The 16,632-nt window shown below is 33.9% G+C and overlaps 1 protein-coding gene and 1 long non-coding RNA gene across 2 annotated transcripts; one reads left to right on the forward strand and one right to left on the reverse strand.

Annotated features, from left to right (window-relative positions):
• Positions 1-1,467: 1,467 nt before the first annotated feature.
• On the forward strand, positions 1,468-15,602 carry LOC146927035 (TMV resistance protein N-like). Its single transcript, XM_085700441.1, has 5 exons — positions 1,468-2,011; positions 10,776-11,874; positions 12,230-12,505; positions 12,644-13,438; positions 13,685-15,602. Exons 1-5 carry the CDS (start codon positions 1,515-1,517, stop codon positions 15,272-15,274), a joined length of 4,257 nt encoding a protein of 1,418 aa, XP_085556567.1. The 5' UTR covers positions 1,468-1,514; the 3' UTR covers positions 15,275-15,602.
• On the reverse strand, positions 2,821-10,724 carry LOC146927036 (uncharacterized). The gene is made up of 3 exons (XR_015005576.1): positions 10,044-10,724; positions 4,455-8,711; positions 2,821-3,122 (listed from the first exon to the last, which is right to left on the reverse strand). It is a non-coding gene; the product is annotated as an uncharacterized LOC146927036 (long non-coding RNA).
• Positions 15,603-16,632: the final 1,030 nt, after the last annotated feature.

Genomic DNA, 16,632 nt, shown 5'->3' on the forward strand with positions numbered 1-16,632 from the left:
ACAATTTTTTTTAGCTAAAACGACACTCATTTTGAAACGGAGGGAGTAGTTTATTCAAGTGAGACATAAAAATGAAGTACGCATGTGGATGCTGCGAAATTGGGGGGAAAGTAAACCATTGACTTGAAAATGGATAAATTTTCTTGGTTGAACAAATACATCATTTTGATGTTGAATGAAGAGAAACTAATTGTTTAATTGCATTTGCTTCAAAAAAAAAAAAAAATTTGTTTATTGCATTTGTATTAGTCGTTTAAAGAATGTGTTGTAAGAGTTTGATTGGGTGTGTACATTTTGTATTTGTGGTAGTATATTGTAAAGCGTCCATCGTAATAATAAATCTATTAAATTTTGTGTTATATTAATTAATTAAACATGCAGCGTACCTGTCACTGTGCCCACTTATTCATGGAGACTTTTGTCCCTAATGACTATAATCAACAAAAATACGACTAAGACAAAGGTTCTTAATTGATTTACTAAAGAAAAGGCTTTTATTTGATTGGTAGCACATGTCAACGATTACCACCCATATATATATATATATATATATATATATATATATATATATATATATTTTTTTTTTTTTTTTTTGACAAGAACACACAATTGAGAAACATCTTCAATAATTCAATAGAAAAAAAAAAGCATCTTCAATAAACATTTATACTTTTAATTCATTATCTTGTAATTTAAAGCATAAGTTAGCATTTTCCTTTTAAATAATGCCAATATATCTTTTTTATTCTTAATTATCTCTCATATGTTATCAAACACTTCACTTTATATATAATTAATAGTTATTTATTCTTAAAAAAAATTCACAAGATATATCCACCATCTAGTTATTTATTATAGTTAAAAAAAATAAGGGTCTGGCTAACAAGTGCCCTAAGTTCACTTGTTAAAGATTCCAAAATAGACACAATAGATAACTTCCATGTAGAAAATGTTGGTTTTTGATATTTCAATGTGTTGAATACATAAGTTTCAAGAAAAAATTTCTATTCAAAACTTCTTATCAAGTGCCTTAAGGACACTTGTTAGCATTTCCAAAAATATAAAATGAAGTATCCTTTCCTTTCATTTACTACTCCATCCGTTTCGAAATGAGTGTCGTTTTAGGTGTTTACACACATATTAAGAAATACAATGATTAAAAGAAAGAGAATGGTTATTTTTCCAAATTATCCTTATTAACTATTGGTTAGTTTTAAAAGTAATACTTTGGAAGTAGTGTGCAGAGTATTAATTGGAGGGTACAATTGAAAAGAAAAAGTTATTATTGCATTGGAAACTGAAAGTGACATTCATTTTGAAACAATTTTTTTGGCTAAAACGACACTCATTTTGAAACGGAGGGAGTATTATTTTCCAATTAATCAACTTGGCAGCACCTACCTACTTCTTTCGTTTATATCTACACAAAGGATTGATATAAATTAACGATCGGGAAGATAACATAGCACATTCAAATCAACTCTGCAAAAAAAAGTCAAACGTTGATTTTTACCATGGCAACATCCTCTGATTTCAAACATGATGTTTTCTTGAGCTATTCTAATAAAGAAGGAACAAGCAATTCATTCGTTGATAATCTCTATCAAGCTTTGGTTGACAAAGGAATCAACACCTTCATCAAAGAAACTGGTGAAATCAGAGCTTGCATTGAGGAAATTGAATGTTCAAGATTGTTAATGGTTGTGCTTTGTGAAAACTATGGATTTTCCACTTCATGTCTTGATGAATTGGTCAAGATCACTCAGTATATACGGAAACAGAAAAATTCGGATGGAACACCTGTACAAATTATTGACAACAAAAGTAGAAACGTTGCTGCAATTTTCTACAAAGTGGAACCCTCAGATATAAGGAAACAAAGAAATTCTTATAAAGCAGCCTTCGATGAACATGAAAAGAATTATGGGAAAGAGTATGAGAAGATTGAAACTTGGAGGAAGGCTTTGACTAGAGTTTGTGAACTAAGTGGAGTACATTGCAAAGACACTGTGTAAGTTAGTTTATTTATTTTTTTATTCTTTTTATAAATTATCTAGTTTCGTTGGAATTAACAATTTAGTCCTACAGATTATATGATTTTGATAATCAGTATTGAAATTAACAAAATTTTGCCAACAAAGGAGTTGACTCATACCACGAAGGTTCAACTCCCGTTGTCAAGACCTTAGTTGGTAATCTGAAAGGACCTCTATCAGCGCTCTCTGCGTCTTGAGCTCTATCCTCACCCTGATGGTCCTCGGGATATAACTCACCTAAAAAAATTCTATTAGAAAGAGAAATTATTAAAACGTTTCCAATACCAAACTGTACGATTCAAATTATGATGGAAGATTTTCAATTTCAATGATCATTTTCAAACATCCCTAATCAATTTTTCTCAGTTTGTTATCTACTATGAAGCACAGACACAGAAATGGACACAGAACACGACACGGACACTGACACATCAACATACGGACACATATGTCGTGTGTCATGTCGGTGTCATAGACTAACACGTATTGGACACTGAACACGTCTTCAATCAGAAGCGTTGGTGCTTTAGATAATTACTTACTTTACATTTAGCCAAATCCATTAATATGACTATAGCTAGTGACTAGACATACTTTTGTATTTTATTATTTGAGACTATAGAATGTTGAAGATTTTTGTACCATTATTGTAGTTAGGTCTTAATTATAGTCTAAATTCTCTTAATTAATAGATACTGTCACGACCCAAAGTTCAATATCGTGACCGGCGCACGAACTAGAGCATCCTAGTCCGGCAAGCCTATTGACGACACTTGACAAAGTATAATTTAAACAATTTTCAAATTGAATTTCACTTAAAATGATATCCACTGAAATTTCGACAGAGTATCCTCTATATTTTGAATAATTTCCAAGATATGAATCCTGTCTATATACTTGTATTATCAGCAGAATCTCAAAATGACATAACTAGATGTTTATTCAACTCAAAACAAAACATTTGTCGACTACCAATAGCTGCAAATACATCGACCATTCAGTTTATACATAAAGGAGACCTACCAAAGAATGACATTGACATATCTTTAACTCTGCTACAAGCTTTCTACGCACTTGACTTTGAATCTGAAAAAAATAAGAAGAAGGGGTAAGTCATAAAGACTTAGTGAGGAGACAACAATCACCACCAACTAGAAGGGAAACACACATGGGCACGAGTAATTAAGTTTCTCAAAATCTAATGTTCATTTACAAACTAGCAACCGAATAAAATTCTATTAATCCAAAATCAAATAAGAATATTTCTGAGTCCAATGTCGCCGACATAACAAATATGTTGCTCTTAGCTTGTTTAGCCAAACTGTAATAAAATGAACCAAATTATTAAGGACATTTTTATAACACCTTTTAAACCGTGAGTTTATCCTTCTGGTACAACCTTACTACAAGCCATCACATATCTAACATTTAGACACAACATGAATATTTCTGCTTGCAATTACTTTGTATCATTGTACGTGAAAAACAATATCATGAATAAGAGTATTTCTAATCTCAATGTTGTAAAGAGGTGAAAATAGGATTACAAGCCTTTAGAAAATATATCGCCGAAAATCATAACAAAAGCCTTTAAAAATATAGTGTCGAAAATCTTGAAAAAAGTCTTTAAAGAAAATATAGAAAACTCCATTTAGTAAAAATAATCAAAATGGGTGAATCGAGAACTAGCTCCATCTCGTTGATAGCCCTCTCCTCCTAATGGTGGCCTTTCCATAGGGGCGGCTCCATCTAACGGATAGCTCTTTTCTCTCGACTCAAAACAAAGTATAAAACATTTTCAATTAGGGAGTTAACCTCTCATTGATAGCCCTCTCCTCCTAATGGCGGCCTTTCCATTGGGGCGGCTCCATCTAACGGAGTAACTCCGCCTAATTGAAATCGCATACTAGGTGCACCTAGGTCGTCGTCATTATAACCATAATTTTCAAAACACCATTCTTAAAACACAATGCTAAAACCATATTTCACAACATAGCGCAACTTATTTCAAAATATGTATCATCAGTACTCAATCGAAAGTCTACTACTTATAAACATAAGTAAATCCAAATTCAAATCCAATTCAGCGTACAAATTAATATCAAACCTTTCGTAAATGCATATTAATATCGAAAATCCCGAGAACATATATCTCAAAACCTTATTTCTTCATTTCTCAAAACTCATGTCATAGTATAGGCAACCAAACCTCAATTGCAAAACCTTTGCTCAATAAATCATAGACAAGTTCAAATAGAGACCATATTAATATTCATGACCTTAAACATAAATTTCAACGACAAGAAAATGTTCAAAGGGTGTGCTTCCCGTTTTGATAAATACTTTAACTTATAAAATCACCAAAATATCAATAATAACGATAATTAAAATAAGTGATAATGATTGTCATCAACTCACAGTTATGATGAATCAACTCAATTGCGCTGCAACAACTCCTTATTGTACAGAAAAGACAGCAACAGTTCCCTTCTCCTAGCCTTCTAGGTGCATCGACTCTAGCCTCTAAATATCTTATTTTGCTTCAATCTTCAAGTATTAACATTCTTCTAGCTTCCATCAAATTTCTAGCTACCAAATCAACTCATAAGCATGGCTTACAAGCCCTCAATGTAGGCCACAAGAACTAAAACGAAATTGGGGTTTGATTTGTAGTTAGAATAAGTTTTCTAGTTCTAAGAAGAATTGAAAGATGGTGATTCGGTGATTAACTAAAGGAACATAAGTGTGATGCTAGATATTGGTGATTTGGGGTTGTAATTGTTTATCTCCCTTTTAATATACTATGGTTGGCTATCCTATCCTAATCTATTAATGACTCTTAAGTTTGAAAATTGATGGCTTGAATGAGAAAATGTAGAAGAATGAAATGAAAAAGGATGATGAATCATGGGGTAGTGGGAACAGAGAGAAAGGGAAAAGGTTAGATGGAAGAGTGGAAAGAGAGAGAAAACTCTCGATTCTTCCTTACATACATATATAAATAAATAAATAAAAAAATCTTTTTTTTTTTGTACACATTTTCTTTTTCTTTATTTTATTTATTTTTTTTATTTAAAAAAAAATGAGACGGTGCGTTTCATTCTTCCCCCCTTAAGAAAATTCGTCCTCGAATTTTAACTACTAACCTTGCTTTTCGAATAGGTATGGATACTTTGCACGCATTATTTCTTCGGGTTCCTATGTGGTTTCTTCACCGGATTAACGGATGACGCCTCTTGTTAGAATTAGAATTTTCCTACTTCGAATTATCACTAAACAATCTTAGATGAACTTAACATTTTCAATGATACCTTGAATCAACTCTAGGCCAACAAGTTCAGACTCACCAATTTCAACCCATCCTATTGACGGCATATATCACCTATCGTACAATGCCTCAGAAGGTGCTATCTGGCTACTGAATTGGTAGCTATTTCTATGCACATTCCATCCTAGACAAACATAGGCCCCACTCTCTCCGATAACAAGACCACAAACACAGAACATATTCTCTACGATTTGTATAACTTTCCTAGATTGACCATCTGTCTTAGGATGAAAGTTGTAGTGAGGTTCAATCGGGTATCAAATTCATATTCGAAAGACTTTCAAAACGTAGCATTGAATTGAGCCATATAATCACATGTAGTAGAGATCGGCATACCAAATACTTAGAGATAATTATTCTATTTTATTTTACATCCTCATTCATACTTTCCCATCAATAAAATCTCCGTAAGCCTTTATATATCTTACTAGAACCTAAAATATAACAAGAATAATGACCCTCAGATAATATTTTTCTCCTTAATTAGCGAACACACAATCAAGGCTATAACCACAAAACACCCTTGAAATTAACTAAGAAGCTTATAACTTTATCGTTCCACACATTATATACCACCTATCCCAAGTCTAAATTAAATAAGAAGTTTGTAACTTTACTATTCCTCCCATTATCTATCAACTTTACTTAGTCTAAATCTTAACCGAGTCTCCCTGATATTGTAAACTATGGTGGAACAAATTTACACATGACCAATAATGTCATTGAATGATCAAGCTAAAATTGAATCCCACTTCCAACAAGTTTTTGTAACCCTTTAATTATAGGTTCATTCATTTTGTCTAAATGAGTAAGTCTACCCATGTACTTCCTACTCAAAATATTTACAACAACATTTGACTTTCCAAGGTGATACAAGTCTTTGCAATCAAAATCTTTGATATACGTTCACTCTTAATATCCAACTAGTGACACCCTACTTCGATAAATCTTGGAAAATACTAAGCTTCTTGAAGTTGGTCAACAACTCAGCAATGTTGTAAATGATATTTATTCTTTACTACCACCTTGTTCAATCACCTATACACTACACAGTCACGTGAATCCATCCTTCTTTTTACAAACAATAACAGTTCCTCCCAAGGAAAAGAATTTAAGCGAATAAAACTCTTATTGAAAAAATCTTGTAGTTACTCCATTAACACCTAGAGTTTTTGTTAGGCCAAACGCTAAAGAGGTCTAAATATGGACTGAGTTTTATGAAAAGTCTATAGAGAATTCAATCTCACTACCAAGTGGAAATCCAGGAAATTCTTAAGGAAAAACATTTGGAAACTCATACGCTTTTGTAACTCTTTAATTCTTCCTTACCCACTTCTATGTCCTTAATCTAGATCAATTATCCTGGACAGTCTCTCTTCATTAACTTGTTAGCTCCTAAACATGAGGTCTAATTATATAATATCAAACATTTTCCTAAAAAGAGAGAGGTGATTATCCAATATCTCAAATTTAACTACCTTGTTATAACAAACTAAAGTGACATGATAGAAGGACAATCAACTAATCCTCAAATTCATATCAAAATTTATACTAAAGTTACTTATGTTAATACATGACTAGATGATCATGTCGTAGCTGCCAAGAGTGATCCCTCCTGATAGGACATACTTGACCACATTGAAAGCACACTTTACCCTATTTGAAACAAAATATCTCTAGAGTCAAATCAACCACTGTAGAATCAAAATTACTCGAAGTAAAAATGGATTATCTATATGCCCCGTAATCTAATCTACGACTCTGCAATATGTCCAAAAGTTTGTCTACAAGAACCATCACTCTGTGATATTGATATTTGTTGTCCCTAATGACCAAACATAACTTCACCACCACATTTAGAATAACCATTCAACTTGTTTCTTGAGAATCCTGTTCGCTACCTCCTTAAGTGTTGTTGCCTAATTTGAAGTGTCAAACTCGAAACCTCCACAAAGTATCACAATTAGATTCAACAACAAATCCAATTAAGTATTCCCTTAATCTTATAATGAACCACTTGAAACACATCTCTTCTTTTATATGATTAGGATCAAGTCTTGAAGCTCTGTAAAACAAGTTTTGTACTCTAAAATTGACATAACATCAATTTGTTCCGTTCTTTCATACTCGTGTGCTAATTCATCTCAAACACTTTCTAGAAGTAAACGAGCCATAAACAATCAAGAGATCTCCATTCATTCTAACAGAGGTGATCCCACTTATTTTCCACGTGCAAGTGTACCAAACGAGTAATATACTACACCCTCAAACTTACATGAAGTAAACTCCTAAGTCCTTATGTTTGAGCACCCTTATGCCCTTCATAACCTCTCGACACTGTCAACGAATTGCAGTGGATCCTCACACACACTAGACTTACAAAATGTATGGGTTTAAGTCCATGTAGGTGGATTTGTCGCTTGCTCCTCAACTAACTTCTTAATGGACGACAAGATTTCTCTATCATTCATTATCACTACCCTGATGCTGTCCAACAACGACCCAAGCAAATTGTTGCACTAACATGGCTATCCTTGCATTCCTATAACAACCTCTACATTTTCTACTTCTATATCCAAGAAAACTCATATAATGTTAATTATCTGTTCTTCGACATTCACTCCACGTCGATCTTGAATACAACCTCGGCCTCTTTTACGAGAGTCTTAAAGTTAGGCAGTAGACCCAGGACGAACTAATTTCCCTTCTAGTGTTGTGTGGCATCATCACAAAAATGAAAGAAGATTGACCAAAAATAGGACGAGACAACAAACAAAGTGAGACAATTCAAAGACCCAAAAGTAATCAAAAGATTAGACAACAAGTGACACTACCATAGAGTGCTAATAGATTTTTGCAAGTAAATGGTGCCGCGGTTCACAATTTACTAGCAAGAATCTATTATTACTCTATGTCTGCAGCTATTAGGACCTACAACCGAGCTCTGATACCAACTTTGTCACGACCCAAAGTTCAATATCGTGACCGGCGCACGAACTAGAGCATCCTAGTCCGGCAAGCCTATTGACGACACTTGACAAAGTATAATTTAAACAATTTTCAAATTGAATTTCACTTAAAATGATATCCACTGAAATTTCGACAGAGTATCCTCTATATTTTGAATAATTTCCAAGATATGAATCCTGTCTATATACTTGTATTATCAGCAGAATCTCAAAATGACATAACTAGATGTTTATTCAACTCAAAACAAAACATTTGTCGACTACCAATAGCTGCAAATACATCGACCATTCAGTTTATACATAAAGGAGACCTACCAAAGAATGACATTGACATATCTTTAACTCTGCTACAAGCTTTCTACGCACTTGACTTTGAATCTGAAAAAAATAAGAAGAAGGGGTAAGTCATAAAGACTTAGTGAGGAGACAACAATCACCACCAACTAGAAGGGAAACACACATGGGCACGAGTAATTAAGTTTCTCAAAATCTAATGTTCATTTACAAACTAGCAACCGAATAAAATTCTATTAATCCAAAATCAAATAAGAATATTTCTGAGTCCAATGTCGCCGACATAACAAATATGTTGCTCTTAGCTTGTTTAGCCAAACTGTAATAAAATGAACCAAATTATTAAGGACATTTTTATAACACCTTTTAAACCGTGAGTTTATCCTTCTGGTACAACCTTACTACAAGCCATCACATATCTAACATTTAGACACAACATGAATATTTCTGCTTGCAATTACTTTGTATCATTGTACGTGAAAAACAATATCATGAATAAGAGTATTTCTAATCTCAATGTTGTAAAGAGGTGAAAATAGGATTACAAGCCTTTAGAAAATATATCGCCGAAAATCATAACAAAAGCCTTTAAAAATATAGTGTCGAAAATCTTGAAAAAAGTCTTTAAAGAAAATATAGAAAACTCCATTTAGTAAAAATAATCAAAATGGGTGAATCGAGAACTAGCTCCATCTCGTTGATAGCCCTCTCCTCCTAATGGTGGCCTTTCCATAGGGGCGGCTCCATCTAACGGATAGCTCTTTTCTCTCGACTCAAAACAAAGTATAAAACATTTTCAATTAGGGAGTTAACCTCTCATTGATAGCCCTCTCCTCCTAATGGCGGCCTTTCCATTGGGGCGGCTCCATCTAACGGAGTAACTCCGCCTAATTGAAATCGCATACTAGGTGCACCTAGGTCGTCGTCATTATAACCATAATTTTCAAAACACCATTCTTAAAACACAATGCTAAAACCATATTTCACAACATAGCGCAACTTATTTCAAAATATGTATCATCAGTACTCAATCGAAAGTCTACTACTTATAAACATAAGTAAATCCAAATTCAAATCCAATTCAGCGTACAAATTAATATCAAACCTTTCGTAAATGCATATTAATATCGAAAATCCCGAGAACATATATCTCAAAACCTTATTTCTTCATTTCTCAAAACTCATGTCATAGTATAGGCAACCAAACCTCAATTGCAAAACCTTTGCTCAATAAATCATAGACAAGTTCAAATAGAGACCATATTAATATTCATGACCTTAAACATAAATTTCAACGACAAGAAAATGTTCAAAGGGTGTGCTTCCCGTTTTGATAAATACTTTAACTTATAAAATCACCAAAATATCAATAATAACGATAATTAAAATAAGTGATAATGATTGTCATCAACTCACAGTTATGATGAATCAACTCAATTGCGCTGCAACAACTCCTTATTGTACAGAAAAGACAGCAACAGTTCCCTTCTCCTAGCCTTCTAGGTGCATCGACTCTAGCCTCTAAATATCTTATTTTGCTTCAATCTTCAAGTATTAACATTCTTCTAGCTTCCATCAAATTTCTAGCTACCAAATCAACTCATAAGCATGGCTTACAAGCCCTCAATGTAGGCCACAAGAACTAAAACGAAATTGGGGTTTGATTTGTAGTTAGAATAAGTTTTCTAGTTCTAAGAAGAATTGAAAGATGGTGATTCGGTGATTAACTAAAGGAACATAAGTGTGATGCTAGATATTGGTGATTTGGGGTTGTAATTGTTTATCTCCCTTTTAATATACTATGGTTGGCTATCCTATCCTAATCTATTAATGACTCTTAAGTTTGAAAATTGATGGCTTGAATGAGAAAATGTAGAAGAATGAAATGAAAAAGGATGATGAATCATGGGGTAGTGGGAACAGAGAGAAAGGGAAAAGGTTAGATGGAAGAGTGGAAAGAGAGAGAAAACTCTCGATTCTTCCTTACATACATATATAAATAAATAAATAAAAAAATCTTTTTTTTTTTTGTACACATTTTCTTTTTCTTTATTTTTTTTATTTTTTTTATTTAAAAAAAAATGAGACGGTGCGTTTCAGATACCATCAATATAGTTAAATAGGATGTGTATTGTTCCTGGACTGCAGGTCTGAATCTGAGGTCATAGAGAAAATTGTTAAAGACACGTTCACTAAAGTTGCTCCTTTACCTGTGCAAATGAATCACATAGTCGGAATTGATACTCATTTTGAAAAAGTTAAATCAGTTTTAGATGTTGAGTCTATTGATACTGTTCGAATGTTGGGAATTTATGGAGCTGGTGGAATAGGAAAAACCACATTTGCAGCCTATTTATATGACCAGTTCAAGCATCATTTTGAAGCTTCAACGTTTCTTCTCAATGTCAGAGAAAAATCAAACAATGGCATCAAAGGCCTAGAAGATATCCAAAAGACCCTTTTATGTCAGATGGGTGAAGATATTAGGACAATGGTGGGAAGTACATTTAAAGGAAGTGTTGAAATCAAACGCAGACTTGGCAAAAGAAGAGTTCTTCTGGTTTTGGATGATATTGATAAAAAAGAAAGTTTGAAATTATTGGCTGGAGGACGTGATTGGTTTGGTTCTGGTAGTAGGATCGTAATAACAACAAGGGATGAAAATGTGCTAGATAATCATGATGTTGAAATTAAGAAATATGAAATGCAGGCACTAAATGATCGCGATTCACTTGAACTCTTTTGTTGGAATGCCTTTGATATTAACAGACCTGCAGAAAACTTTGAATATATGTCTAGTCGTGCTGTGAGGTACGCAAAGGGTATACCATTGGCTTTATGTGTAATAGGTTCCAATTTGAATGGTAGAAGCATAGAGGAATGGGAAATTGAATTGGGCGAATATTGGAAGGTTCCACATGCTGATATTCAAGGTGTACTAGAAATAAGCTACCGTAGTTTATCCGACCTAGATAAAAAAATATTTTTGGACTGTGCTTGCTTCTTCAAAGGTGAGAAATGGGTATATGTTGAAAGAATATTAAAGGGTTGTGATTACTCCCCAAGTTTAAGAACATTTGCTTCTAAATCTCTAATGACTATTGATGAAAGTAAATGTTTGAAGATGCATGATCTAATACAAGACATGGGAAGGGAGATTGTTAGAAAGGAGTCTCCATTAATCCCTGGTAACCGCAGCAGGCTATGGCATCATAAAGACATTCTTCAAGTACTCAAAGAAAACTCGGTAAGAATGAGGATTCTATTATACCTCCACTTCTTTTTAGTTATTTATGTTTCTCAATTAAGACAAATTAATTAGTGTTAATTCTCATTAGAATTTTGGTTGGGCCTAACTCAACCCTTATAAAATTGGCTTGTAAGGCGAGGACTATCCACCGTCCACTTATAAGACATTTTTAAGCCTAGGATTGAACATATGAACTGTGGCCCGAATGGCCTAATAGCGGGTGGCCAAGCATATCCTAACTCATCCTTACAAAACTAGCCTATAAGGAGAGTGCTCATCACTCATAAACACATTTTCAGTCCATATCTCAGCAAATATGGAACTCTTCATAATTTAGTTTTTTTTTTTATAGGGAAGCCGCGAAATAGAAGGAATAATGCTTCATCCTTCTACACACGAAGTAGTTAGTCAGTGGAGTAATGCTTCTTTTGAGAAGATGAAGAATCTCAAAATTCTTATTGTTCGGAATGCAACATTTTCAACCGGACCAAGTAGTTTACCAAATAGTTTACGGCTACTTGACTGGATGGGATTCCCTTCAAAGTCATTCCCACCTGATTTTTATCCTGAGAAAATTGTTGACTTCAATTTATCTCATAGTACTCTGATATTGGCGAATCCATTTCAGGTACATACATTGGCACTCTTGATTTCTTTTTGTCTCAAGTAAAACATGTAACGAGTTTATCCTTGTAACTAGCATGATTAATTACTTGATATAAGTGTAATATGCTACTAATCATTGTTAACATGTTTTATTCCTTAGACATTTGAAGATTTGACGTTCATGAATCTCTCCCATTGTCAATCCATAACGCAAATACCTGATCTATCTGGAGCAAAAAACTTAAGTGTATTGAAACTTGACATGTGCCATAAATTGGAAGGGTTTCATAAATCCTTTGGATTATATATGTCCAAACTAGTGTACTTAAGTGCTTCAGATTGCACTATGCTCAGAAGTTTTGTGCCGAGAATGTATTTTCCATCTCTTGAAGTGCTTTCGTTTAACTTTTGTACAAGACTCGAACACTTCCCCGATGTAATGCGGAAGATGGATAAACCATTAAAGATTCACATGATAAAAACTTCTGTTAAAGAGTTCCCAGAGTCCATTGGTAATCTTACAGGTCTTGAGTATGCGGACATGTCAACCTGTGAACAACTCATAAATCTGTCAAGAAGATTTTTATTGTTGCCGAAACTTATCACTTTAAAAGTTGATGGATGTTCTCAGATCAGAGAATCACTTAGAAGGTTCAATGACAGCCGTTCAATAGCAAATTTGAAGGAGCTGTGTTTCAGCAAGGCTAATCTGTCACCTGAGGATCTTTACATGATTCTTGAATTATTTCCAAAATTGGAACATTTGAATGTGTCTCACAATGGATTTGTCTCCATCCCAGAATGCATCATAAGATCTTCTCAGTTGAAAAATCTTGATATAAGTTATTGCAGGAATCTTATGGACATTCCAAAACTTCCATCAAGTATTCAGAAAGTAGATGCAAGATACTGTCAATCCTTATTTCCAAAAGCTTCCAACGTGTTATGGTCCAAGGTTTTACTACTTTCTACATTATTTTCATTTTTCCATTTCCTTAGTTTTAAGTTTTCTGCAAAAAAATTAAAATTCTCCTTGTAGATTCTTTCAGAAATAGTTACCTTTTTGGTATGTGTTTTCTTTTTATGATTCCAGTGACATGTCTTTTACTTTTACCCTATGATCACAATTCTCAAGTATGTAACTAGCATCTTACTATCTTTTAATTCCAATTTTGCGGATGCTACCTTTTTAATGTCACAGGTTTGTGAAGAGAATGACATGATACAAGTAGTGATGCCAAAATCTGAAACTCCAAATTGGTTTGATTATGTTAGATGTGATGATATTCCAATTTTCTGGGCTTGTCAGAGCTTCCCACTCGTTGCATTAGCATTAGAGTTCGGTGAAGTCAAAGAGAACGATGAGATAAAGATTGACACTTCATTAATCTCGAGATCCTTACCTGATTTGATGTCAGATACGTCTTACATCATTGATCTGCATTTGTTTGTAGAAGGTCAAGAAATATGTCGCAAAGATTTCCATTACTGCAGTGTCGGGAAATGTCATGTATTAATGTGTGATCTTGGGACTTTTTTCAATGCTGCTGAAGAGTGGAAAGGGCTTGATGCACGTCGAGATGGTTGGAAGACTATCCAGGTTAAATGTGAATCACAGTTGATTATTAATCGTTGGGGAGTTTATGTGTACAAACAGAAAACAAACATCGATAATATCCGATTCAGTTGTCCCTATTCAACAGAAGACGTGCCAGTGCCATCATCAGCTCTGGTTCCAAAAATTTCTCTTAACCATAAAATAAAACATATACAAAGAATTGATGTAGTAGAAACATTTGGCCATTATTTAAATACTCTCAGATCAGAACAATGTGCCTCTGTTGCAAACGAACTATTGAGGTGGTGTAGGAACACTAGAGGAGGACCTCCTTCAGCATCTGTAGGTGGGGAGACAAGTTTAATGCAAGAACAGCAAGAATTTTTGTGGAATTTGGCACAGATTTATGAGATGTTGGGGAATGTGGCGAATCATATTTTTGAAAGAAAATTTCAAATTACAGGCCAAATGGTGGTAGAATTATTGACAGCAAGCGCACAACATGTGAAGGAAAAAGGCCATGAGGTGTTTCACGTCAATATGAGTATGCCAATTATACTAGAGGAATGTGAACGTCATCCGACAGTCCCGACTCTAAATCAGAAAGAGACAAAAATGGGTCAACAAAGAGAATGGAGAGAGGCTCCAATCCGTCCCTATTGGGGAAGTGTTGAGTTAGAAGAAGGAGATCCAATTGTGTGGAGAATTTGGAAAGGAAAAGAATTAATGAGGGAGAGGGTAAGCAATATTGTTATTCTATTGAAGTGCCAGCATTGTTCTTTGGTGGAAGCTTCGAGTTCTAACAATGCAGTTTCTTTGGAGGAAGATTACAAGGATCCTTTGGTGCAAGAATTGTTGGAAAATATTGAGAAAGATGCAATGAAATTGTTGAATGGATCTCAAGGGAAGCTAAAGGCATATATAGTTCCAAGGGATGTAACAGTTTGTGATCAATATGTGATGGAAATGGCAATCATTAGAGGACAAGAAATATTGGGAAGATTTGGATCTAATTTCATTAAGACACCTTATGGAAAGTTGAGGGTGGATACTAATGCCAAGTATAGTAATATTAATATGCAACATGAGTTGAGGATGGAGCACAATGTGCAGAATCAGAAGCAACATGAGTTGGAGCGTGAGAGTCCGAACACTAATAATGATCAGAGTCAGAATAAGATCGGTTGGACAAGGAGTCTTACTAGGTGGATTGGACTCTCCAAACATGAGTGAAGGGAGCAACTTTTTCCACTCGCATATTTCTCAAAAACCACACATGTTCTCGGAAGTGTACTTTCGGGTGGTATAGCAAGGAGAAAATGTTCATGTTGACAGAGGAAGTATATGGGACAGTCAATGTTGCTATATACTGAATATTAGTGTGAGCTTGTGTGTTAGAAATATAATTCTGCTCACTATGTAATTGTTAGAGGGAGAGAGATAAATGTTTGTTTGTATTATAAGGGAAGTATGTGATCTCTGTTATAGAAATTCATGATGACAACCCAATCTTATTATGTTGATTTCTCTAATTGAAGAAGAGACTATGATTCTTATCTAATTATAGCACACCCTGTGTTTGGAATTTGGATTAGGTACAGTTAAGGCTTTTTCCTTTTTTCTAAAAAAAATTATAATTCGAAAACATAAAATATTATTGGTTTACCCCTTAAAAAAAATATAATTGGTTTAGATTTATTATTCCTTGCAAATATTACTTTTTTTTGGTTTTGAGTCCAGTAGGTTTTTTTTTTTTTTTTTTGATTTCATCCCTTCAAAGTCAAAGACCGTCATTTTAGCGTATAAGTTTTTTAAACTAAATTCGGTTACCTATTTTACACATGATTTCTGTTAATTGATAGGGTCCATATGATAAACATAGTTTAGAAGGAGACTAGAGAGTTGCAGATAGTTAACTAAAATCTCAACCACTTGCAACTGTATTTTAACTAGGATTAGTTAGAGTATTAACTACAGTTAGTTAACGGTTAGAGAGTTATAAAATCTATATAAACTCTTGTAACCTTCACTTGTTTTTCAGTTTGGTGAAATACTTCAATAAATAATTTAGTTTTCTTCTATCTCAAGCTTTCTTTCTCCATTAATGGAGCAAATTCTATTGCTTTAACATGGTACCAGTGCCTGTAATGGGGTCTTGCCATCGTTGCTGCACTCTTCTCATTCACTGAATTCATCACAAAACTCTCAAATCCATCCCTGAATTTCATCTCTCTTTTCCTGTTCTTTGTTTGATTCTTGTTGAATCAGTTCATTTTTCTGTTGTTACTTGAAGATTCACCAGGTCTATATCTGTGATTCATTTTTATATTTCATCATGTTTGTGGCTGGAAGTGTTGATGGAGGACATGTGTAACACCCCGTTTTCCCAACGTAAAAATTTCTTAAATAAAATCAGAGTTTTTCATCATAAAACGGAATGTCACATTTCTTAAAAAAACGTAAATGGAATAATAATTTATCCTTCAAAAATATAACAACATAATCTTTAAAACTTCGCAGCGGAATAGTTTGACAACTTAAATAATCTTTGGCACAAGGGCCTCAATATAAAATTTCATAAAACTTAGTTC

Source organism: Medicago sativa, chromosome 4, assembly GCF_051527215.1.
Source record: "Medicago sativa cultivar Bolivia chromosome 4, Bolivia_mono, whole genome shotgun sequence".
Classification (NCBI taxonomy): domain Eukaryota; kingdom Viridiplantae; phylum Streptophyta; class Magnoliopsida; order Fabales; family Fabaceae; genus Medicago; species Medicago sativa.